A 22,948-nucleotide genomic window follows, 5' to 3' on the forward strand; every position below is an offset into this window, starting at 1 on the left:
GGCCAAAGGCACATGGCCTGTATCAGGAATAGTGTGGCCAGCAGGACCAGGGAGGTGATTCTGCCCCTTTACTGGGCACTGGTGAGGGCACCTCAAGTTCAATTCAGGAAGGACATTGAGGTGCAGGAAGGGGTCCAGAAGAAGGCAGTGGAGCTCGGGAAGGGTCTGGAGCACAAGTCCAATGAGGAGTGGCTGGAGGGGCTCAGCCTGGAGAAGAGAAAGCTCAGGGGTGAGCTTATCACTCTCCAGCACTCCCTGACAGGAGGATGCAGCCAGGTGGGGGTCGGGCTCTGCTCCCCAGAACAAGGGATAGGACAAGAGGACATGGTCTTAAGCTGCACCAGGGGAGGTTTAGGTTGGGCATTAGGAGGAATTTCTTCACAGAAGGGGTGATTAGATACTGGAATGTGCTGTCCAGGGAGGTGGTGGAGTCACCGTCCCTGGAGGTGTTTAAGGAGAGACTGGACATGGCACTCAGTGTCCTGGTCTGATTGACATAGGTTGGACTGGATGATCTCAGAGGTCTTTTCCAACCTCATTGGAAATGAGGCTGTGTTTATGTAATTTGCCAGGACTCAATTTCACTATTGTTTGAGTTAGTAGGGGGTGCAAAGAGTGAGTCTTGTGGGCAAGATGACTGATGACTGGAAAGAGAATTAGCATAGAACATGCCAATAAGGTTATACCCATTTATCCCATCCCATGGAATCACTGCATGGCCACTAATGCTTTTGAATCGATTCTTCATTGAGGAAGATGTTTGTTTCAGCAGTGAAACTCGTGGAGAGGTGTTGATAATATAACATTTTGTAGGTTTTGTAAGCTGTTGTGCTGGATTGGGATTATTGAGTCTTCTGAAAGAGCAGAGTATAAATTATATTCTTCATAAATTAAAAGTGCCAGCTATGCTGCAAGCTTGTGCACATAAACTTTGTATATCTATGACTTCTCTTTATTTGTACTGGAAAATGGATTGATTCCATCAGCAAGTCTTTTTGTTCTTAGTGCTGACTACAAACCCAAGAAAATCAAAACAGAAGACATCAAGAAAGCAAAGAAAAGGAAACAAGAGGAAGAAGAGGTAATGTAACAGACGAGTTCATTTTTATCATAAAGAAGAGCCAGGCTATTTGGTGTGGGATTATGCAGAGCAAGGGGAATCTGATTTTGTCTGGAACAGAGCTGTCTTTGGCAGATCCCCACTTACAGTGCAGATATTAACTTAATCTGAACTGTAATTTATAAAAAGTCAGGGAAACTTTCTTTCCAACCCTTAAAGCAAAGGGTAGAGAAGATGCCTCCAGGACATGAACTTCCAGGCTGTTCAGGCAATTCACAGTCCTTCTGTTAAGGAGCTGGCAAGGGGCAGGGGAGCCTTGCTCACAACATGTGGTAATTGCAGGGTTCAGAGGCAGGGGAGATGGAAAAGAGATTAGATACTAGAAGGAAGCTTAAAGCATTTGGATGGAGCCTAGGTGGAAATTACTTTGGAGAGGGACTTGCAAAATTTTAGCCCTAATTTGAGACTGACAAACTACACATCTAGCAAAGACACCCCTGTGAGACACATGTTGCAGTACCTCTGGGCAATAGGGTTAATTCTTCCCTTCGAAGGAAGTGTCTCTACACTGAGCATGCACCAGGATAAACCACCTGACTGTGGTGGTTGTGCTCTGCAGCATGTGCCAGACCAGACACACCAGTGCAGGCCAGGGAGGAGGTTCTGTAACACACCAATTCTCTTCCCCTGGCCGGACTTACCCCTTATCAGGTGATAACTGGCTGTGTGCATTTAGCATGTCCCCAGTGTAAAGTAAAAGAATTTGGCTGAAAACTTGAGTGGGACCATCGGCAGACTTTGACTTAATGGGATGATCTAAGAGCACATTTATGAGGTGAAGCCACAGGACTTCAGCTCTTATATACCCCAAGAGAGTCTTTTAGTTCTTTTCAGGGGAGGGGGAAATACAGTAGCTTGTTCTAACAGGATCTTACTCATTTTGTAGGACAGCAAAGCAAAGAAAGTTAAGAGCAAAGATAAGAAAGTCCCTGAAGCAGACAAAAGAAAGAAGCCGAAAAAAGAAGAGGAGCAAAAATGGAAATGGTAACTATATATAGTCAGTGCTGTAGGCTCCCATCTGCACCTGGACTTGCCTGTACCTCCCATGCTGGCTGAATAAGCACATCTGGCTTTCTCTTCTGTTGATTCATGAGGATTTGTTCTGAATAATTGGCTTACTTTCTGGTAAGCTCTAAATAAATATCTCATTCACTGTGTTCATCCTCTGAAGTAGAAGTGATATCCCTAAAACAGGAAATAAGTGTTTTGTGGAGTTGTCTGGGTGGTTGGTTTTTTTTTTTTACCCTATCTGTGTCATGTAGAAGCTGCCTATAATGATCATTTACCAATATTCTTGTGCCCAGAAGCTGCTGTGTGCTGACACTTGAGAGCAGTACAAAAGCTTGTAGGCTTGGGGGTGTCAGCAGGAATATATTAACAGGTGCAGGTGGATTAAGGAATATATTAATGAGTGCAGATGTGTTAAGCAGTATTCTAGTAGAACTTATCTGTGTTCCATAGAAGCACAGCATGAGTGGGTGTCAGCTGTGCCTCTCAAAACTGCTCCTGCCTCTGGCACAAAAATGAAACTTGATCAAGTGACCAGTTAGCTCAGCCTGTTCGACAAATGATTTCTGAAAATGAGTTTTAAATGAAAAACACTTTCTGTCTTGCCCAGGATCCTTAAGTAACATCACTGAGGTTGTACTTTCACCTACTCTTAAATTTTTTAGAATCTTTTTTACATAAGTCTGACCTGTGTGGTTCATTTGGAAGACAGACTTGTGATACATCAAGTAGTGCTCTGTGTAAGAAACCTGCTGGATTTTTTTTAATCCTCCATAGTAATTTAAGCTGTTATTTCTAGGCTTGAGGGAGCTACTATTTGTGTGTTTTGAAGTTTTGGCCTTAGTACTTCCCTCATTTTAGCGCATATGTACTTCTTGAAAGCATGTGTGTTTTTGTAATGTATTTTTATGACTTGTAATGTATTTTTATGACTTTTCAGGGATGTTTCCTTGATCTTTTTTCGGATCATTTGGCTGTTTTTAATAGATATGTAGAGTTGGGGAAAGTCTTCGTAATCTTCAATCCTTTCAGGTTCAATCCTTTGCTCCTTTATTGACACTATTACTGATTCATCCTTAAAAAGAAAAAAAAATCTTCTGTAGTGTTTATAGTCTTTACATAGTTCTCTTTGACTGTCACAACTTCCTCAGAACATCAGCACTTGCAAATCTTTTTCATACTTGAATACTCCCTTAGAAACATGGATTTCCAGCCTCTCCCCAAAACTCCCCATTTTTCCTGAGCAATCCAATTTTTTCTCAAATCCTTTGACAGCATAATTTTAACATTAGCAAACCACAGGGACATAGAGCAATAGAAGCTACAGAAGGTCTTCTTAAGCTTTAATGATCTGGTGGTTTTTTGGCTTAGTCTCAGCTCCCCTTACTGGTTCTGTCTAACTTCCTATTCTGCTATCCCAGCTCCCTTTTGTTGTGGGCTGTATCCTTGAACAGCAGACCTTTACTGGAAAGCTGTGCTGTTCTCCCCTCACCTGCCTGGGCAGCACAGGCCCCTTTAGCAGAGTTAAGCCCTGCAGTTTGTGCTTACTGCTGAGGAGAAGTGACTTGGAAAGCAAGAATTTTGCAGAATTTGGCACAAGCTAGCTGCATCCTTCTGCTGATGTTCCTGTCATCCATCTGCAGCATTGTACAGCGTGTCTTTGCTGGACAAGGTTTCATCTGCACTTCACTTCTTTCTCTTAAGGGCATTTTATGTTCCATCTGAGTCAATTTTCTGAGCGTCTGATACCTTTTTTTGGCTGCTTCCTCAAGTGCTTGCTGCCTTGAGCATTTTCATCCTCACTTGTGTGAATGCTTGATGCAGACATCCCCAAGGCACTGGCCTCATTCATCACTGAGTGGAGCTCTTGCAGAGGTCATTTTCACGCCCTGTCAGCGTGTGAAGAATGGGATCCAGAAGTGCACCTTAGGAGCACTTCTCCCACCTTGCGTTACAGCAAGTTCATTTCCTTGAAATAACGTATCCCTGAGGTATGTTCTGGTTTTTTTCCCAAGAATGTTCTCTCTTTTCATTCCACTTGAAAGATCTTCTCCAACTTTTCCTTCCTGAGCCACCCTGGCATATTTAGACAAGTTGGATGTGGGATTTAATTAAGAAGCCTATATGACTGATGAGTTGTTGCTGGAATCAGTGAGGCAGCTTTCCTAGTAGGCAGAATTCTCCCACAAAACCATGTGTACAACGTTGTTTTAGAACCAGAAACTGCCAAGGGCAGTGGTGCTGCAATGCTTTTCCTGTTTGAAACTAAATGAGGATGAAAAATGAGCTACACTCTGGAGACTCCCTTTTATCTTTTGTCTTAGTGCTTATGTGTGATGTTTAGGAAGGTGGAGGTGGGATTGGGGATGGTTTGTGGTCTTTTGGGGGCACGCTTTCTGGTGGTTTTGAGCTTAGAAACTACGCCGTGAACCCCATGTTCCCTTGTCGCCTTCCCAGAAGGCACATTGTCCTTCTGCTAGCTATTTAAACTGCTGCCTTTCTAGTACTGCTTTTACATGCATCCTTTGTAAAAGAACTGGAAGGGACAGAGGTACTGAATTTTTCACCAAGTAAATACCAGAGTAATAAATTTAAAAAAAAACAAGAATGACAAACCCGTCCTGAAAAGCAGCAACTACTGTGAATGATGCCCTTATTTTGTTCTTACTGGAATAAAATTGCTCATTGTGAGAGAAACACTTATTCTGGCTAAGAGTGGTTTAGATTTATTTTGCTGAAAGGAGCTTCTGGGTGGAAGAACCTAGACCTATGTTTGACAAGACATTTATATTTCTAGCTTCTAATTAATTAGGGAAAAAAAAAACCAACAATCATTAGGAATGTAAATATTTGGAATCTGTGTCAATATTGGTTTCTTATATCAACATAGTTTACTCGAGCCTTCTTTTCAGCCAGGGACTGAAGTCTGACATGCAGTTCTGTAGTGATAGCTGAGTTTGGGTGCTTTGCTGTTAAAGCTGTTGCTTCTCATCAGAAGAAGTCAGGTCCAGTGGTGTGGTCAAAGATGGTGCCTTTCAAACTCCAGCCAGCTGCTGTGTTGCTGCTGTTCCTAAATTGTTGATGTACAGACACAAGTGAAGCATTTTGAGTGTCTTCTAGCAGAAACTGTTGTACAGTGTTTATCTTCCATGCTGTGACTTTTATCTCGGTAGAGATGAAGCAATCAGCCAGTGCATCACAGCTCCTGAGATGCAGGCAGCACATCTTTGCTCAGCTGCTGTGGCACCTGGAATGGGAATGCTGCTCCTTAGGGCTGACACCAGACAGAAGCTTAAACCTCTTTTTTTTATTGTCGTGGCTGCTCAACAAAGTTGTCTGGGCAATTCAGAGACTGAGTGCCGTGACAGGTTAATGGTCTTCCAGTTGATTGATTGCTGAGGTGAAATAGCCTTTCCCAGCAGGGAATCCTGTGCCAGCAGCATGTAGCAGTAATGTCGTGGTAATCATGAAAGGAGCTTGGAGGGGAGGAGTGTGGAATCAGTGGCCTGGGCACTGGGAACTGGGGGGAGGATCCTGGCCTGGCAGGACCCTTTTCTCTGCAGATGAATTGCTGACCCTGTTCCCTTGGAATGTGGGATTGGTGGCGCCTGCCTTGCTGTGTTGTGATACCACATGCATCACTTGCAAAGCATTTTTATAGAGCATTTTTATAGAGCGTCTTAAAGGCAAACATGCAGTTTTCTGGGCTGCTTTGTTTTTCTTCAAGTATGCTTTTCTTACCCAGAGAATTGGAATCAATTTAAAATGACAGAGCAGGTTTTAGTCTTTCTTGTCCAAGCAGGTTTGTTCTCATTTAGGTCATAAATGAACATCTGTTTCTTTATCTCTGCCCTTAATGGCATATTGTCCACATCTGAAAGCAGCTGCATAGCATACCACAATTGTTTGACTTTGCTGAGCAGGCATCCTGGACCTGATGTTGGATCACAGCTGAAACTAATTTGGCATGATCCTAGCTGGTTTGCAGGGTCCAAGTCTTATTTTCTTAAGGTCTAAGCAATTTCAGCTGTGTGATTTTTGTGAAAAGAGGAGCAAATGAGAGGTGAGGAATAGGATGGCATCAGATAATCTGCAGCCCAAGGTGTTCTGCTCATGGATATGACTGTGCTTTTGGAAAAAGAAAAAGGAGGGAAAAAAAGAATTAAATGGTGATAGTACATTGAGTATTTGTTGTTGGTTTGTACCTGACAAAGCAGTGATTTCTTGCTGATTTAGCATACTCTCTTACCCACGCAGTAATAAAATTAAGATTGGGAGCTTAAAATTGTATTGGTTCGTATTTCTCTCTTGAAGGTGGGAAGAAGAGCGCTACCCTGAAGGCATTAAATGGAAGTTCCTAGAGCACAAAGGTCCTGTATTTGCTCCACCATATGAACCTCTGCCTGAAAATGTCAAGTTTTATTATGATGGTGAGTTAATCTGTGTTTCTACTTGCTAGGAAGAGAAATAAACATCTCAGGGTATTGTGGTGTTCTTCTGGGGACTGAAGAGGTGGTTGTGTTTTAGTGGTTCACTTAAATCACCTCCTCAGCAGCAAAGTGAGGTCTGTGGAAGGAAAGGAGTTTACCTGAGCCTGCTGAATTCTGCTCATTGAAGTGACACAGGGATGAACCTGCTCTCAGTTCCTTATGGGGGTGAATCTCTCAGGTTCCTTAGCAGAATGAGAGGGTGTCTGATGCCTCAGAATAGCAGTGACCAGTGGAGTATGTAATTGCAGCTGCCTTGTCACTGGTCACCTTTAGGCTTGCTCTTGTTTTCTTTAACCTCAAGAACTGCAACTTCCATCATCCATGGTGAAATTCATCATCGTTGGTGGCGTGAGCAAAATAAAAGATAATTGAATTTGGGTACAGATGATTAGGATTTTGTAGGAATGAGTGGGATGACCCTGGTCTCAAGGACAGAGCCCTCTCATGTAAGGCATGGTCCCATTCCCTGACCACTGCCTGTGGTAGAACTAATTGGTGTGGGATTCAAGTATCCTGGGCTGCCTGGCTGGTAGAGGCTCACATGGAAGGGATTATATGATGTGATGCCTGTTGGAGCCTGGACTTGATGACCTGTGTGTTTCCTTTCTGTGATCATGTTAAATGAAGGATCAAATTAACCCAGGATTGAATTAAGTGGGAAGTATTTGAATGGATGAAAATATAATTTTTGGTGATGGGGACATCTGCACATGGAACTCTTCCAGGAGCAACGTGCTGTTTTCATGTGACATGACACAGTGTTTTTAAATACTGAGGAATAGCTGGCATTACATTTACAGCAAAAAAGTAGTGAAATAAATATGCTGTAGCCTGTTAAAGGCCATCTCCAAGCAAGTAGCACAGTGATCAAGGATGTCTGCAGCCTTCTTTCTTAGGGTTTGATAAGAACTGATGCAAAGTTAGAAATTGTTTTCCTGTACTGAAAAATGCATGATCTCTCTTGTTGTCTAGAGGAGGGAGGGGCAGATTGCACTGTGCTATCCCTTGGTGCAGACAGCAGTAAGCTCCTCGTCTCTCCAGCCATCTATTTCACAGAGCCTCTGCAGGGATTTCTGCAACCTCTGCCTCTGTCATCACAGAAATTCATCAATAAGCTCAACAGACATGGGCTGGGCAGGGAAGGGGGTCTGGCAAATAAAGACATCCCGTAAGTCTTCCTTGAGAAACTAGGCAAAAAATCAGATGTCTGATTTACACAGCAGCTGCTGAGAGCCTCTGTCTGTGCTCACAAGGCATTGTCTCATTTCAAGATTATCCCAGGGTGATTTGTAGAGCCCAGTAATGAGGCCGTGGCTGGCCAGCAGCCGGCTCACACCGGAGGAATCTGTCCCTGGCCTAGGGATTCACTGCCTGCTTTCATCTCACATAAAAACTGCTGGGGCTCTTGGAAGTGCCTGCGGTACCGACTCGGGGAAGGAGCTTGAAAGCCAAAGCCATCCTTTTTCAGTGCCTGTAGGTTAACCAGTCACTGCTCATAGCCCAGAGGTGGTTCCAACTTGCCCATTTTTCTGTAGATGGGGCAAGGTCGGTGTGTAGGTGGTGGCAGCTGCAGTCGTGGCCATGGGGTTTCTTCTGCTTGTTATGTCCCCTGGTTGCTCACTGGTTTTCAGTTTTAAATCAGGTAACTAATATTCATGCCTCTGCAATAAATCCTTTCTTTACCAGCTCTGTCACTGAGAGCATTTTCAAACCTTTGTGGGGGAAAAAAAAAAATTGTTTCCAATGAAATATACTCTAAAGTGATTAGATAGAGGTGACTGAGCCTTCAGCTAGCTGGGAAAAATATCAGCCATTTTAGCCCCATAACATGTTACTAACTCGATAGCCTCTGTCAAGCTGAAATTGCAGCCTGGAAAAACAGTTTCCCTTGCTGTCTCTCCCTTCCCCCATTTCCTGTTATAAGCAAACAAATGCTGTATTTTAGGTTACAGCTTAAAAATTGGCAGAGTTACTGTTGGTTTAATTTAATTGTGGAATATTCTCAGATCATTGGGAGGACGTTTTGCTAAGTCCTGTTTTACAAGGCTTTATAGATCTTAAGGCTTTATAGCTGACTCTCATGCTTTAATTTTAGAGATGATGCAACTTTTGAAAATATGTAGTAAACCCAAAGCATGGTATTTTTTTTTTTCCAAGAGCACAGACTGAACAGTTTCTTGTGTTCACTTGTGTGCAGTAAAATGGTTGTTAAAAATCCAGAGGTATTGACAGCCAAGCATTGGAACTTCAAATATTTCTTGCAGCTAAACTAGCTGGAGATGTGACCTGCATGCAGAATCCTTCAGAGGGATCACTGGCACCCCACATTTCATCAGGAATGCAGTCAGGACCAAAAAATGCTCGATAGGAATGTTAGATGTTGAATCCACAGCCTCGATGCAGCAGCAGGCTCTTTCCTTGTGCTTCAGTCTCCCCTTGCAGCAATTCCACTTTGTGCTGCAGTCATGCAGAGAAGCTGGAATGTGACCCCTCCATTCATTGACAGCTCAGTCTTTCTTTAAAATGACTGCCTTTTGAGCCTGCTTTGGAGATGCAGGAGTGCATTCCCACAGCAGAGGGAACAATTAGCAGAACCCTGACACGTTTCCTTGCAATGAGGGAGAGTTCAGTGTTTGGCATCTCTTTCCAGCCTATTTGTAGTGTATCCAGAGGATGGGCTCTTCCTGCTTACAAGTAGCTAAAGGCTTGAAGGGGTGTTCCAAGGTGGAGTCTGTCTGTGCACTGAAAAGGAATACAGGGACTGTATTTCCCATATGTCTGAGTGCTGGGATATGAAATTTAATAAAATCCCTGCCTTTTTGACATCAAACAGCAATGTCTCCCCAGGAGCACGCCCAGCACGGGGGGTGGCTCAGCAGAGGGTTTCCTGCAGCAGGCCTTTTCCCCTTCCTGCCCTGCAGCCCAGACCTGCCTCACATCAAATTGCTGTTGCTTTTTTTAATGTTTAGATTCCAGAGGAAATTTTTTTCAAAATGTTTGTGGTGGAAGTCAAGCAGTTATGCTTGTCTTTTTCCTTTGTCCATTCAAGTTGCTGTATTATGTAACATTTTAAGACAAACTTCTCTGTTGTAAAAATATAATCCTTTAGGGTAGTTACTATGTTCTCTTTATGACTTTGATTCCTGTTTACCATTTTCTTTAAGAAGAAAACCTTTCTTTGTAGGTAAAGTCATGAAGCTGAGTACCAAAGCAGAAGAAGTTGCCACATTCTTTGCAAAAATGCTTGATCATGAGTACACTACAAAGGAGATCTTCAGGAAAAACTTCTTCAAGGACTGGAGAAAGGTATGCACATAGTCCTGGGCAGCAGTGACTGTGGACATGGCCAGTGTCTCCTCAGCACTGACCAGAGAAAAGGGGCTGCTGTTCCATGCACACAAAGTTTCCCATTTATCCTGTAGTTTCACCAGGAAACCCTACCATAAATGCCTTTCTAAACCAACAAAGTCAGGTTCCTCTGTTGCAGCACCATGGGGTGCAGCTGACGTGCCTGGTACATGCCTTGTGTAAGAGCCAGATTTACTAGAAGGAAACCCCTTCCAAAGAACAAAAACAGAGCTGTTCCCTTCAGTCATCAGCCATAACAGCAAGCCTTTAGATAAGTTTGGTGCAGTTTTCCTGGATATATTTCTGGGTTTTTCTCCCCATCCCTCAGCAGTCCCAGTCAGGATGAGGGAGTTCTTTGGAAAGTGGTGCAGCATTGCCCAGTGCCTGGGGAGATCAGAACCCTGCAAGGCCAATGCTCCATAGGATCTGCTGCCTGTCCTTTCCTCTCTGACCTCAGCTGGAGTGAGCCTGTGCAAGAATTTGGGGATGTGGGGGGGGGTTATTGTGAGAACCTGCCTACTGTTCCTGTTTAGGCTGCCTGGAGTAGGGTAAGCTCTGCTGTGCATGAAAACTTTGTGTGTGTGTAAACTTAAAGCCCTGCTTTCTTTCTGCAAGGAAATGACCTCTGAAGAGAAGAGCACTATCACCAACCTCAGCAAGTGTGACTTCACCCACATGAGCCAGTATTTCAAAGCTCAGTCGGAAGCTAGGAAACAGATGTCCAAGGAGGAGAAACAGGTACCAGTGGGAATTCTTGGAGGTTTTGTGGTTGTAAACATCTCTGTGCAGTCGCTCCCCTCGCTGTGCATACGTCAGTGTTTTCCACCAGCTTTCAGATTATTGTTTCATGTGAACTGTAGGAGTGTGCACTGTGCAGCTCAGGTAGGGCAGAGCACTGTGTTTACAGCTGAATCTTCATCCTGACTTGAAATTATATTGATAGGGCTGATCCTGCTTAGGGAAAGAAAGTAACTGCTTAAGTAAAGTTAAGTAACTGCTTAAGTCAATAAAGAGAATCAGAGGTGCTGCCTCTGGGTTCATTGGTCCCTGGGAAATAATGAGCAGGGGATAGTTAGTTAAGGATGGCTTAGATCAGGATGGGGGAAAGGATGCAGCAATGCCATTAGAGAATAAAATGAGAGAAGAAATTTTAAACATCATGTAATGCTGTTTCTTGAATAAAAAATAAATTTTATTATCCAGTAGCATGGCTACAGTGTCTCATAGGTTAAGAAGTAAATTAACTGCAATGGATGTTAGTAGGTGGAAACTTTCCCCAAGTTCTCATTTGATCTTCTGCAATGCTCTAGTAGTTGTCCTTTGAATGAAGGGCCTGGCAGCTTGGAATTACAGCCTTTGGGATCAGAGGGATCCCATCAAAATAGAGAGCTCTTGTCTTCCTGCTGTTTCCGTTTGATAAATGTGGGTGAGCCCTTCAGTTCCTGTCCATGGTAGCTCTTAAAATGGAGCAGAAATGGTTTTTCTGTTTCTTAGCTGGTGCAGCAGTGCTATCTGTGGGTCAGATGTTTTATTTTGAGCTGCAGTGTTTTTATTTTTCCTTCTATATAATTAGAGTTCAGACACAGAAGTATGCAGTGAAATCTCAGCACATTCTTTCTTAGAAGACTGTGTTCTGCTTGTGAAACCATTTGCTGACACAGGCTTGACATGCAGCAGCCTGGAGACATTCCATTGCCTGCTTTCTGATGCTGAGTTCAAACACTGAAGTCTTTTATACACAGAATTTTTATACATAAACAACAAGATAGGAAGTCCAGTGGATGTCAAATGCTCGGTATAAAATAAAAAGTAGCAGTACTGTGCTGGGGGTACCCTTGAAGCTGAGATATATGGATAGAGATACACCCCTCTATTGTGGCAAAATTGTACCTGCCTTCACCAGCACTGATCTGTCTCCCTCAAGTACAGCTTTTCAGAGAGTTTTCACACATTCTTTCCCTTTTTTCCAGTTTGTGTTGTGTGCATTTTATGAATGCTTTTCTGGCCAGTCTGATACACTTGCCATGATGGGGATCTGTTTTTTGGTTGGGTCTTCAGCCTTAGTGTGGCGTAAATATAAAAATGTTTCAAGTCTTGGCATATAAAGGTGCGTGTGGTGCTGCTCGTGCCATATCATCTTTGCTTTTGGCTTTTCCCAGAAAATCAAAGAGGAGAACGAGCGGCTATTGAAGGAGTATGGTTACTGTGTGATGGACAACCACAAGGAGAGGATTGCCAACTTTAAGATTGAGCCCCCAGGTCTCTTCCGAGGTCGTGGGAACCATCCCAAAATGGGGATGTTGAAGAGGCGCATCATGCCCGAAGACATCATCATAAACTGCAGCAAGTGAGCACTGCATGCTTCACGCCTTGGCTTTGCTTTCTAGAGCTCATTTTCTAAAACCCTGTATAAGTTGATACTCAAACATGTAGGATTAGGGATGCAGCTCATCTTGTTCTCGTATGGGTAAGAAACTGAGTCATACAAGCAAAGACTGAGCAAGGCAATCATGGGTTTCATGTAGAACTTTTTCAACATATTTTCTTCCTCACGCCTACAACCTACATCTGCCTAAACTGCCTTTCCTTATAGTATTTCCCGAAAATAATTTTCTTATATTTAGGTTGCCCTACCTTGTCTTCCATGATGTTGAAGGCTAAGGTTTGGTGGGCTTTTCGTCACTATCTCTAGTCCTCATAAGTGTCCACACTATTACATACAGTGTTCACAAATCAAAACTGGTCCTAGCCATTACAGTATAATTCTTCAGCAGGTACATGTTGGTAGCAGTTACATTCCTGATCTGTGTTCATTTTTATTTACTTGATTTCCTGCTTGTAGAGATAATGCACTTCTGTTGCCTCAGTTCCTTCTACACTTTCTTTGTGTAATGCTGTTTATTACCGTCTCTGTTTTGATGCTGGTGGGATTTTCTTTAACTAGCTGTTACGGTCTGTTTTCTAATTCTCTCTAGGGATTCCAAAATCCCTGCCCCTCCGCCAGGACACAAATGGAAGGAGGTTCGGCATGATAACAAGGTGACCTGGCTGGTGTCATGGACTGAGAACATCCAAGGCTCTATCAAATACATCATGTTGAACCCTAGCTCAAGAATTAAGGTAAAGATGCAGTTAAAAACCAAAACCAAAGCAACCTTCTTGGTCCTGTTTCTGAGAAGCAAATGTAGCTCGTGGTTAGGAGAGAGACAGGAGGTAAAGCTGTACCTGGCTGTTTCATCCTACAGTGGTTGAAAAACATAGGGAAGCTTCTGTGCTTGTGTTCCCCCTTGAAAAGAGAGGATAGAGTTACTGCCCAGGGGAGCAGGTGAAATCTGGAAAAATGTCTCCTGAAAAGCATTGTGGCATTTCTAGTAGGAATCCTTTAACCTGTGTAAACCTAAAAGGAAGCAATTTATCCAAGAACAGTCTTGCTCTGGTGGATATTTCACATACATTTGGCCTTAACTTCCCCTGCCTGGTATTGTAGTGAAGTTCTAACCACGGGTTGTTAATTAGTTGTTTGTAAAATTAAAAACCTGGCCAGGCTCCTGGCTGAGAAGGCTGGTAAGGAGCTCATGACTGAAGGAAAACAAACTCCTGCTGTGGGAGCAAATATCCAGTCTGTGGATCAAGTCCATAAAAGCAAGAATGTAAGCTCCTTTCATGAAGTCTTTTTCTGAGAGATTTTTTTTCCTGGATTGGAAACAAGGAGTTCGTCCTACAAATACAGGAGGAAAAATATCTCTATTCCTTGTGAATCCCTGCCTTCTTTTTGCCGTGTCTTGAATATATAATAATGATGATTGAACTGTTGATGTTGCTTTTGCCTTTTATGGGTATTTAATTACACAGCTGAAAGAACATAAGTGCCATCTGAATAAAGCAAAGGAAACCATTTGTATTTTGAGAAGCAGGGAAGATGTGTCTTTTGTGTCTCTCTCTAGTTGCTTCCATGGAAGTATTTAATATCATGGAAATCTGAATGACCTGCAGCTGTGTGGCAGCACAGTGTGAAGCTGAGCTGTGCAGCAGCAGCATCTCGGTGCTTTTGTACAGCGAGACTGTTTGCCACACATGGGCTTGCAAAGCCTTGAGATGCACACTGGAGCTAGTCCTCTGCCTGCTCTGTAGTGCTGACCCTGTTCCAACTTCCCTGCAGGGTGAGAAGGACTGGCAGAAGTATGAGACAGCTCGGAGGTTGAAGAAGTGTGTAGATAAAATCCGGAATCAATACCGAGAAGACTGGAAATCCAAAGAGATGAAAGTACGGCAGAGGGCTGTGGCACTGTACTTCATTGATAAGGTGAGGCTCCTTCCTTGGCTCCTCTCGCCTTCCCTGCCCTGCTGGGAATACTTGGGAATGCTGTGTGTTTGTCTTGAAGGCAGAATTGAGCCCAGTTACTAAGGTATCCTGAGACTTCCTGGTGGGCAGGCTCCTTTTCCTTCCCATTACCTGGAATCCAGAGCAATAAACTATTGTACTAAACACGGCTATTTCAGGCAGCATTGTTCAGTTCAGGCAAAAGTCACAGCCTGGTTCCAGAATCACCCAGCTGGATTAGTGGGAAGTTAGTGTGGGCCTTTTGTCTCTAGCTTGCTTCAGTTTTCCTGCTGGGAATTTCTGCTGGTTTGTCACCTCTTCAGTATGAGGTCACAGTTGTGAGGTTTTGTAATTATGCTAATTTTTTCACCACAGCATAAAGAAAACTGCAGTTGTGTTGATGCATTTAAAGCAACATAAAATCAGTTCCCAGAGAGCTATTCCCTAGTAGCATATGGTGTCTTGACTAACTAAATTAACAGGTTTTGTTCAAAATAGTTTGATGTAAACCAGGGAACTTTGATGTGAATAACTGGGGTTTCATATGACCACTGAAGATTTCAAAAGTTAGAAATTGTTTTAGCCAGCACTGTTAAAATACATGGTTTTTATGCAGTCAAATGTAGCCTTTAGATAATTTATACAAGCCAATATGTATATAACCTGTATGCTATTTGAAATGTATTTAGTGTGCAGTGAATAGGTAGGACCATAGAAGATGAACAACTGAACTGTATGAATTGTTTCAAGTAGAGTTCACATGGAAGTCAATTTGATTTTTAAAAACTGCCACACTTTTTGAAGTTAATTTCCCTTAGTCAGACTTGTCTCACAGTTTGAGTTAATTAATGAGCAAAAGTTGGTAAAGCATTCTGGCTTAAACTCTTCAAAAAAAAAAAAAAAAAAAAAGAGATGTTCTCCTCTGGACCCTGCTGGTTCTAGGCCAGTATCTGAAGGTTTGCAGCATCTCTTTATTCTGGGGACAGTTTGAATTCCTTACCTCTCTTGTCTTGATGTAAATGTAGCTTGCCCTGAGAGCTGGTAATGAAAAAGAAGAAGGAGAGACAGCTGACACCGTGGGCTGCTGCTCTCTGAGAGTAGAGCACATCAAGCTGCATCCTGAGCTGGATGGGCAGGAATACGTGGTTGAGTTCGACTTCCTCGGGAAGGACTCCATCCGATACTACAACAAGGTCCCTGTGGAGAAGAGGGTAAGGCACCTCCACAAGCACTAACACAGACTGAATAGCACAGAGATGTGGTCAGCACAGTCTGGGTGGCATTAACAGGTTGTTTTACCACTGCTCAGATACCGAGCCAGAAAAAAAGTCAGTCAGTGTGACATCCTTGTGGTGTGACACAGCCCAGCAGATGAGATGTTCAGACATCTTGCAGCTCTTCCCTGTGGTCTCAGTGTGAAGAGTTGACATACAGAACTCTAACAGCTGTGTTAGACAAGCTTCCTGGGTCTCATTCTCATCATCAGAGTTGGTTTTGTCACCTATACATGGTGGAGTTGCAGGCCCGTGTGACAAGTTACAGCACAAAGGGTTCTGAAGTACTGCTGGCACTGGCAGAGCAGCAGTTTGATTGGGGCTGTGATAATAGACACCTCTGTCACAGTGGTTTGGGTCACCTTGGAGCTGAGCCCTCACAGAGTAAACCTTGAACTTGGCTGCTCCAGAGCCTATGGAGAAGGTGCACTGATACCTCTGGCCTATGAACTTGGGTGTCTGCTGGCCAAGACTTCTTATGCCACGTTGGTTCTTTTATTTCTGTCATCCACCAGTTTCAAATCTGCTGTGATTTTGACCTCATTTCAGAATCAATCCCTATCCAGCAATGTGAACTTGGAGGGCACTATACAAAATGTTTTTGTGGGTGTAACAACTTTGCATCTGGCTCACAGCTCTGTGGTCTGAGTTAGATACCCTGTGTATAATACTGTGGTAATTGTCATGACAGCCAGCAATAAATGCTGATGCCTTGAGGAGCAAAACAACTGAAAAAAAATGAAACTACTGCTGCTGTAGAAATTAATGTATGCTGGAATTCTTGGTTCCCTGTGTAAAGAAAACATATTTTTCTATTTAAATTTATTGGTATCCCTTGGTATTTTTTCAGTTCTTAAAATGGGGAGTTGAGTATTGTGGAACTAGAAATCTTTGTGTATTGGGTGTCTATGGAAGAATGTGTGTTGTTGAGAAGCTGGAGAATTGAAGCACGCAGAGCTGGGATTTGTGGTCTCTGTTATAATCAAAGATGCTTTGATTATTCTCCCTACCCCAGTGAGATGTGTTTGGGATGAAATTGTATAAAACAATACAGCAGGGCTGGTTTCTTGGAGCTTCAATCCATGGGAAATGGCTCAGGGGTCTCTTGGGCACAAGTAATAATGGGAGAGTAAGGAAGAGGCAGGAGCTTTGGGGTCTCTTTCTCTGTTAGGCAGCTACACCAGAGCAGTTACATCTCCTGACTGTAATTTTGATCCAAAGGGTGAGAGGGCATTGAAGGCTCAGGACTCCTGTTGCTGGGGAGGAACCTGCAGCACAAGCATTGCATTAAGAGATGGTCTTTGCCTACTGGGAAGTAACATCCAGCATCATCACTGTTCCCTGAAAGCAGTTTAATGGCTCCCTGGCAGTCCTGCTTTCATACAATTTAGAACTGCCAAGTGCTGTCTGGTCTGTGTGCCTGATGTTCCTGATGTTCTTTTCCTGCAGGTGTTTAAGAATCTTCAGCTGTTCATGGAGAACAAGCAGCCTGAGGATGACCTCTTTGACCGCCTCAATGTAAGCACATAGTTCATGGTGAGGGTGGTGGAGCATCCTGAGCAGGCTTGCTGTGCTCCAGGCAGTAACAGCTGCTCTGTTCCAGAAATGGTTTCAGTGAAAATTTTCTTCCAGAGCACCTCGAAGCAGTGAAAGTCTGTCTCAGTGTGGTGTCCACTGTGCCCACAGGTCCCCAAAGCGATGGGTCTTGGTCCTGGTGAGCCTTTCTGGCTCTGACCTGGGGAGGTTTTTTCGAGTTCAGAGATGATGAATGTGTGAGGTGACAGATTTCCACATGCCATCCCTGTCTGCACGCTCGGCTCTGTGGGAGCACTGTGGTGGTCCAGGCATGTTTATTGTTGCTGGAAACCAAAACCTCCACACCAAAGAAATCCTTTTTGGCCACTTGTGGTACTTGTTACCAATGTAATACTCGTTGGTTCTTTGTTCACTTTTGCTGTGGTTTCAGTCATGCTGTGGCTATTCTGTTGTGGTCAGGTCTGAGTACACCAGGTCTCAGCCATGAGCTGCACGTCTGTGTCAGCCATAGATCCAGAGGTTTCACAAACGCTGTGGTCATTCCTAGTGCTCACTGCTATCTCCTTTCTGCTTCTTTAGACCAGTATCTTAAATAAACACCTTCAAGACCTTATGGAGGGACTGACAGCCAAGGTATTCCGTACTTACAATGCCTCCATCACGCTACAGCAGCAGCTCAAGGAGCTCACGAATCGTAAGTCTTGCCCCTGAAGCTGTGAGGGGAACAGATCTTACCCTGCAATACAGATCTGGCTTCCTTGGCTGAGCCACAAGCTGTGTATCTGTTCACCACTTCCTTGTTACAGTTCTCCCAGTGCAAATGTCAGGCAGCTGAGGTCTGACCAAAAATCTGCTGTCAGTCTTTTGGGGTAGTTGAGCAGCTCAGCACTGGGGCAGAACAGAACTGACTTGTGAGCACACCAGGGTGTGCTTTCCAGGTTATGCCTATCCTTTACCCAATCTGTTTGCTTTCTGTTAATTGTCAGGTGCTGTAGATGACGGGCAAGACAGATGCATGTGTAACAGCCCCATGTTTCTTGGCTGCTCATGCACAACCCCTGTGAGCAGTGCTGCCTTGCACTTTGCAGCTTTACCAAGTGGGCACATTGGACCCGTGAAGCCCAGTGCTGTCCTGGGCAGGGTGGTCCCTCTGTCCCCTGCTCTGGCTGTGCTTCCCCTGTTGAGTTGAGATGGTGTCAGTGGTGATGAGGAGCATCCAGAAGGAGTTTGGGGCTGGGATGGAAGTGGCCAGGCTTGGGACTGTAGTGGGGTGCAGTGTTGAGACTGGACACAGGAGGTTGGTTCTGCAGTGGCTGTAGGACACTGGCTGTGGCACCACACCCTGGAGAACTGACTTGTTCACCACACTCTCCTGTCCTTCACAGCGGATGACAACATCCCAGCAAAGATCCTGTCCTACAACCGTGCCAACAGAGCGGTGGCCATTCTGTGTAACCACCAGAGAGCTCCGCCCAAAACCTTCGAGAAGTCCATGATGAACCTGCAGAGCAAGGTACCTCCTTCTGCCTGGCTCTGAGGCCGCAGGGCTCCAAGTGCTGCAGCTCAGGAGTCAGCATTCCTTTCCCTTGGGGTGAAAGCAGGGCCTGCTTTTCCCTGTCAGGAGTTGGTGGCGTGTATCAGATATGGGCCTGCTCAGAGATGAGCAGTGAGCTGGAAGAAGCTTCTCTGTGTTGTCTTTTGCCTGTAAAGAGCAAGACCAGACCCTTTTTCTGCCCTTCATCCTATAGCTGTGTGCTCTGCTGCCTTTGAAACTTGAGAGCAGCAGTCCCTGGCTCTGATCTGTGTCCCCTAAAGAACCTGGAGTGGGCAGCCACCCCTGTTGTGTGAATCCCAGGCCACTGTCAGTGGTACAAAGTACACTATGCCCCTCTGACTTGACCTCTTCCTTTGCAGATTGTTTCTGGTGAAGGCCATGAGGTCCAAAGGGGTTAGGTCTGTTCCTGGTCTGACTTTAGAATAACCTTCACAATAAGGAGTTCTGGTTTGGCACTGCAGTGTCCCCTGCTTCCATAACACCTAACATGGCTGCCTCCACCCTAGATCCTAGAGCTTGGGAATGTTTAAGGGGAGTGTTTGAACAGGGGCTGCAAAATGCTGAATCTCCCTGAATCCCAAACTTACTGAAGTAGAAGTGCCTGAGGCATTAACATCTTGCAGTGTATAGGATTTGGGGCTGATTGTGCTGAGGGATCAGGGATCGTCCTTCCATGTAGCCATCAGAGAGCTGGTAGTGGTGGGATGCAGTGAAGGCAGACAAGCTGCCAGGAGGGGTTTGTTGGCCAGGCCAGACCAAGCCAATTCCTCGGCCTGCATGGTTGTAGCTGTGTGAGAAAGCTCCCAGCATCAGCTTGTCTTTGGAAATGAGTGAGGCCCTGTTTTCTGAGGGAGATCTCTCACCACACTTGGCTGTGCAGTGACCAGTGGCCTTATTGCTCTGCAGGAGTGGATCTGGCTGCTGGTAGATTCTGAACGTGGTCACAAACTGGCTTCCTGGGTCATGCTGCCCAGGGGTGACTGACACAGCTGTCAGCAGCTTGTTCTCAGTGCTACCATCTGGTTTTGCCTCTCCTAGATTGATGCCAAGAAGGAGCAATTAGCTGATGCCAGGAGGGAACTGAAAAGCGCCAAAGCTGATGCCAAGGTCCGGAGGGATGAGAAGTCTAAAAAGTAAGGCTGGTGTTACTGGGCTGTGCAATGCTCCCAGAAGGAGCCCTACACCCTGTATTCCACTTTCCTGGCCTGTGACTTGGGAAGGCTTTCTTTTGCCCTTTTCATTCTGTGCATGAAGAAATGGCCACCTGCGGCGTGGTCTGACCTGCAGTTCCTGACGTGGTCACTCATGCTGAGCCCTGCCAGTGCTCACCCACCCCACTGCTGCCCAGGACCAATGTGCAGCATTGCTGTCTTCCTGGCTCGCACAATTAATTAATCAATTCATTGCACAGGCACCTCCCTGAGTTCCACGCTCCCCGTTGGAAGCCCACGGCACAGACCGTGTGCTGGGGCTCCGTGTGGGCTCTGCAGAGCAGCCACGGGGAGCTGAGTTACAGGAGCTCTGGAAGCAGGATCACAGCATGACTTGCTGAGGGATAGATGGGCTGGTGTGGGAGTGGGTGTAGCATCAGAACAGTTCAGGCTGTTGCTTCCAACCCTTTAAAACAAAAGTGCTGCTTAAGATTCCTGCTCTGCCTCTTGGAAAATGTCAGTTCTTAATTGCATGTGCTGAGTGTGTTGTCACCATCTGTGCTGACACAGCTGCCCTGTGTGGCTGGTGGCATTGCTTACCTTGAGCAGAGTCCCTTTGGGTTCCTGCAGTGCTGGCAGGGCATTAGGAATTCAGTGCTTTGTTCTTTGCCGCCCCAGGACAGTGGAGAGCAAGAAGAAAGCAGTGCAGAGGATCGAGGAGCAACTGATGAAGCTGGAGGTTCAGGCTACAGATAGGGAGGAGAACAAGCAGATTGCTTTGGGCACCTCCAAACTCAACTATCTGGATCCCAGGATCTCTGTTGCTTGGTAAGGCCCTGCCTGGGGTATGCTGGGGTGACCCACCCCACCTCTTCACCTCTGTCCCGTCCCCCACATAGCAACAAGGGCAGGGTCTCTGGCCTTCCTTTTATCCCTAACTCTAACAGCATCTCCTCTCCTGCAGGTGTAAGAAGTGGGGAATTCCTATAGAGAAGATTTATAACAAAACCCAACGAGAGAAATTTGCCTGGGCTATCGACATGGCAGAGGAAGACTATGAGTTTTAACCTGTTTTTATTGAGATGAATTTTATGGGAAAAGGGAGTAGCCTGGTTTTTAGGGAGATTGATAAACTGTGAGCCTTACTTGTCCTTGGATGCTGGGGAAGGGGGAGGAAAGGGGCAAGTGAGCATCAGATAAAACAGCCAACATCTTGCAGAAAGCATAACCTGGAAATATCTTAAAGGAGCTGAGCCAGTTGTCCTATGGACAACTTATTTAAAAATGTTTCAGAGATCCAAATTCTAGCTGTCTGGTTTGTGTGGTTTTTCTCTTGAGGCAGGGCAAGTGGATGGGGGATTTGTCAACCTTCCGCCAGGCAAATTCACCATCACACTGAGAGCGTGGGAATCTTTAGCTACTGTATACAAAATCCAATTATATTGGTGCGTTTTTACAGTTAGGGTTTTGCAATAACTTCTATATTTTAATAGAAAATGGACTCCTTAACCCCTGCCCTTCCCCTCCCGCCCCATTTCAGAATTTAACAAATAAACAAAATTTAAGGAACCCAACGCACCTGTTACAGCTGTCACTATAGTCATGGAAATACCCAAATCTTTTTCAATTTGTCACCTGAAACAGTCGTGGCATTGGAACATGAATTACAAATATCCACCACATTTGTTCAGAGCAAATCATGATGGGAAATCGGCCTCCTGACTTGAGTGTTCCTATTTTAAATGTGAATTTTTATTTCTTTTTAATTATTTTAAAATATTTAAACAGTTTTCTTTCTTTATGATCTTAAAGATCGTGTAGGTTTGGGAGCGGGTGGGGGGAGGGGGCCGTGTGATGGAAAGATGTGTGTGGAATTTGAAGACAAGTGAAATTGGAAACAAATGACATTCCCATCACCCTTTGTTCTGAACACACTCTGTACACTTCCAAGAATTATCTACTTCTGAGGTTTGTCAGACTGTTTTACCTTTTCCCTCCCCCTTTTTTTCTAAGCCCCACTCCCCTCTTTTACTTGAAAGATTTTATTGTGTAAAAAGAAGTTTCACAGGTCAATAAATTTCGAGGGAAATGAGCATTGGTCCAAAAAGGAAAATAATCAAGATTTTAGGGCTTTTATTTTTTTCTTTTGTAATTGTGTAAAAAAATTTTAAAAATTAAAAAGCAGAATTTTAATGTGAAACCTTTTTTTGCTATAATCATTAGTCTTAGAGGCATTGTTAGCGTAGTGTGTGTGCAAGACCATTTCCTGCAGCCTTTCCTCAACAAGTATCTTCTATTTTTATCATGAATTCCCTTTTAATCAACTGTAGGTTATTTAAAATAAATTCCTACAACTTAACTGAGTGTCGTTGTCTCTGTGTTCTTTCACCTCCAGCCCTGGATGTGAGGCCCCCGTGGTCGCTGGGCTGGGGGAGATGTTGGGGTGCAATTCCCAGCCCCAGCAGGAATTCCCTGAAGGATGTGCCCATCCCAGCCTTGCTGTGATTGTGCTGCCCCCTCTGTGGTGCCCACTGTGGCTTTCCATGCGGGCACAGCTCAGTTTGCTTTGCCCTGGGGGAAGCCCTGCCCAGGAGAGCAGGCAGCAGGAGCTGGGGGCTGCAGCGACCCCAGAGCTGCTCGTCCTGGTTTCTCTGCTGCCTTTTATTCAGCCCCAGCCCTCTGCACAGAGCAGGATGGAGGGAGGGCAGCTCCTTCCCCTTCATGGCTGGCAAGGGCGGGAGGCTCGGCAAGCACACAGGTGATGAGGCTGATGGCTGCATTCTCCTCCCTGGCACTGGGAGCAGCCCTGGCCTGGTGTCCTTGGGGGTTGTGCAGCAGGCACAGCCCTGGCTCCTCTGCAAGCACCTCCCTGTGACCCCAGAGCTGGGGTGGGCTCCCAGACCCCCGAGGGTGGCTGTGGGGTCAGGCTCAGCCAGCTGAGGAGCCTCTGGGCAGCCAGCCCTGAGCAGGGCTTCCTGCTGCTCGCTGCGATCTTCAGGCACTTTGTTGTGGCTGCACAAACTTGGAGTTTGGCAGGAGTTGCCGTTTGCTCTCTGGGGCCTTTCCAAGGTGCAGCGGCGAAAATGCCAGTGGGGAGGGAAAAGGGGCTCGTTGTGCTCCCGGCCTGCCCGTGCCCGAACAATGC

The 22,948-nt window shown here is 45.1% G+C and overlaps 1 protein-coding gene and 1 long non-coding RNA gene across 2 annotated transcripts in view; one reads left to right on the forward strand and one right to left on the reverse strand.

Moving 5' to 3' along the window:
• Nucleotides 1-22,162, forward strand: part of TOP1 (DNA topoisomerase I) — a 65,849-nt gene extending 43,687 nt beyond the window's left edge. Inside the window, exons 7-21 of the mRNA XM_068207528.1 lie at nucleotides 1,006-1,081; nucleotides 2,007-2,104; nucleotides 6,443-6,558; nucleotides 9,803-9,924; nucleotides 10,582-10,704; nucleotides 12,126-12,313; nucleotides 12,942-13,086; nucleotides 14,126-14,269; nucleotides 15,313-15,498; nucleotides 17,011-17,079; nucleotides 17,677-17,791; nucleotides 18,483-18,610; nucleotides 19,691-19,785; nucleotides 20,482-20,631; nucleotides 20,768-22,162. Coding sequence (XP_068063629.1) covers nucleotides 1,006-1,081; nucleotides 2,007-2,104; nucleotides 6,443-6,558; nucleotides 9,803-9,924; nucleotides 10,582-10,704; nucleotides 12,126-12,313; nucleotides 12,942-13,086; nucleotides 14,126-14,269; nucleotides 15,313-15,498; nucleotides 17,011-17,079; nucleotides 17,677-17,791; nucleotides 18,483-18,610; nucleotides 19,691-19,785; nucleotides 20,482-20,631; nucleotides 20,768-20,870 — 1,858 coding nt within the window. The 3' untranslated portion in view covers nucleotides 20,871-22,162. The remainder of the gene's footprint in view (nucleotides 1-1,005; nucleotides 1,082-2,006; nucleotides 2,105-6,442; nucleotides 6,559-9,802; nucleotides 9,925-10,581; nucleotides 10,705-12,125; nucleotides 12,314-12,941; nucleotides 13,087-14,125; nucleotides 14,270-15,312; nucleotides 15,499-17,010; nucleotides 17,080-17,676; nucleotides 17,792-18,482; nucleotides 18,611-19,690; nucleotides 19,786-20,481; nucleotides 20,632-20,767) is intronic.
• LOC137484016 (uncharacterized) lies at nucleotides 13,845-15,316 on the reverse strand. Its single transcript, XR_011004725.1, has 2 exons — nucleotides 14,497-15,316; nucleotides 13,845-14,419 (listed from the first exon to the last, which is right to left on the reverse strand). It is a non-coding gene; the product is annotated as an uncharacterized lncRNA (long non-coding RNA).
• Nucleotides 22,163-22,948: the final 786 nt, after the last annotated feature.

The sequence above is a fragment of the Anomalospiza imberbis genome, chromosome 17, assembly GCF_031753505.1.
Source record: "Anomalospiza imberbis isolate Cuckoo-Finch-1a 21T00152 chromosome 17, ASM3175350v1, whole genome shotgun sequence".
NCBI classification, from domain to species: domain Eukaryota; kingdom Metazoa; phylum Chordata; class Aves; order Passeriformes; family Viduidae; genus Anomalospiza; species Anomalospiza imberbis.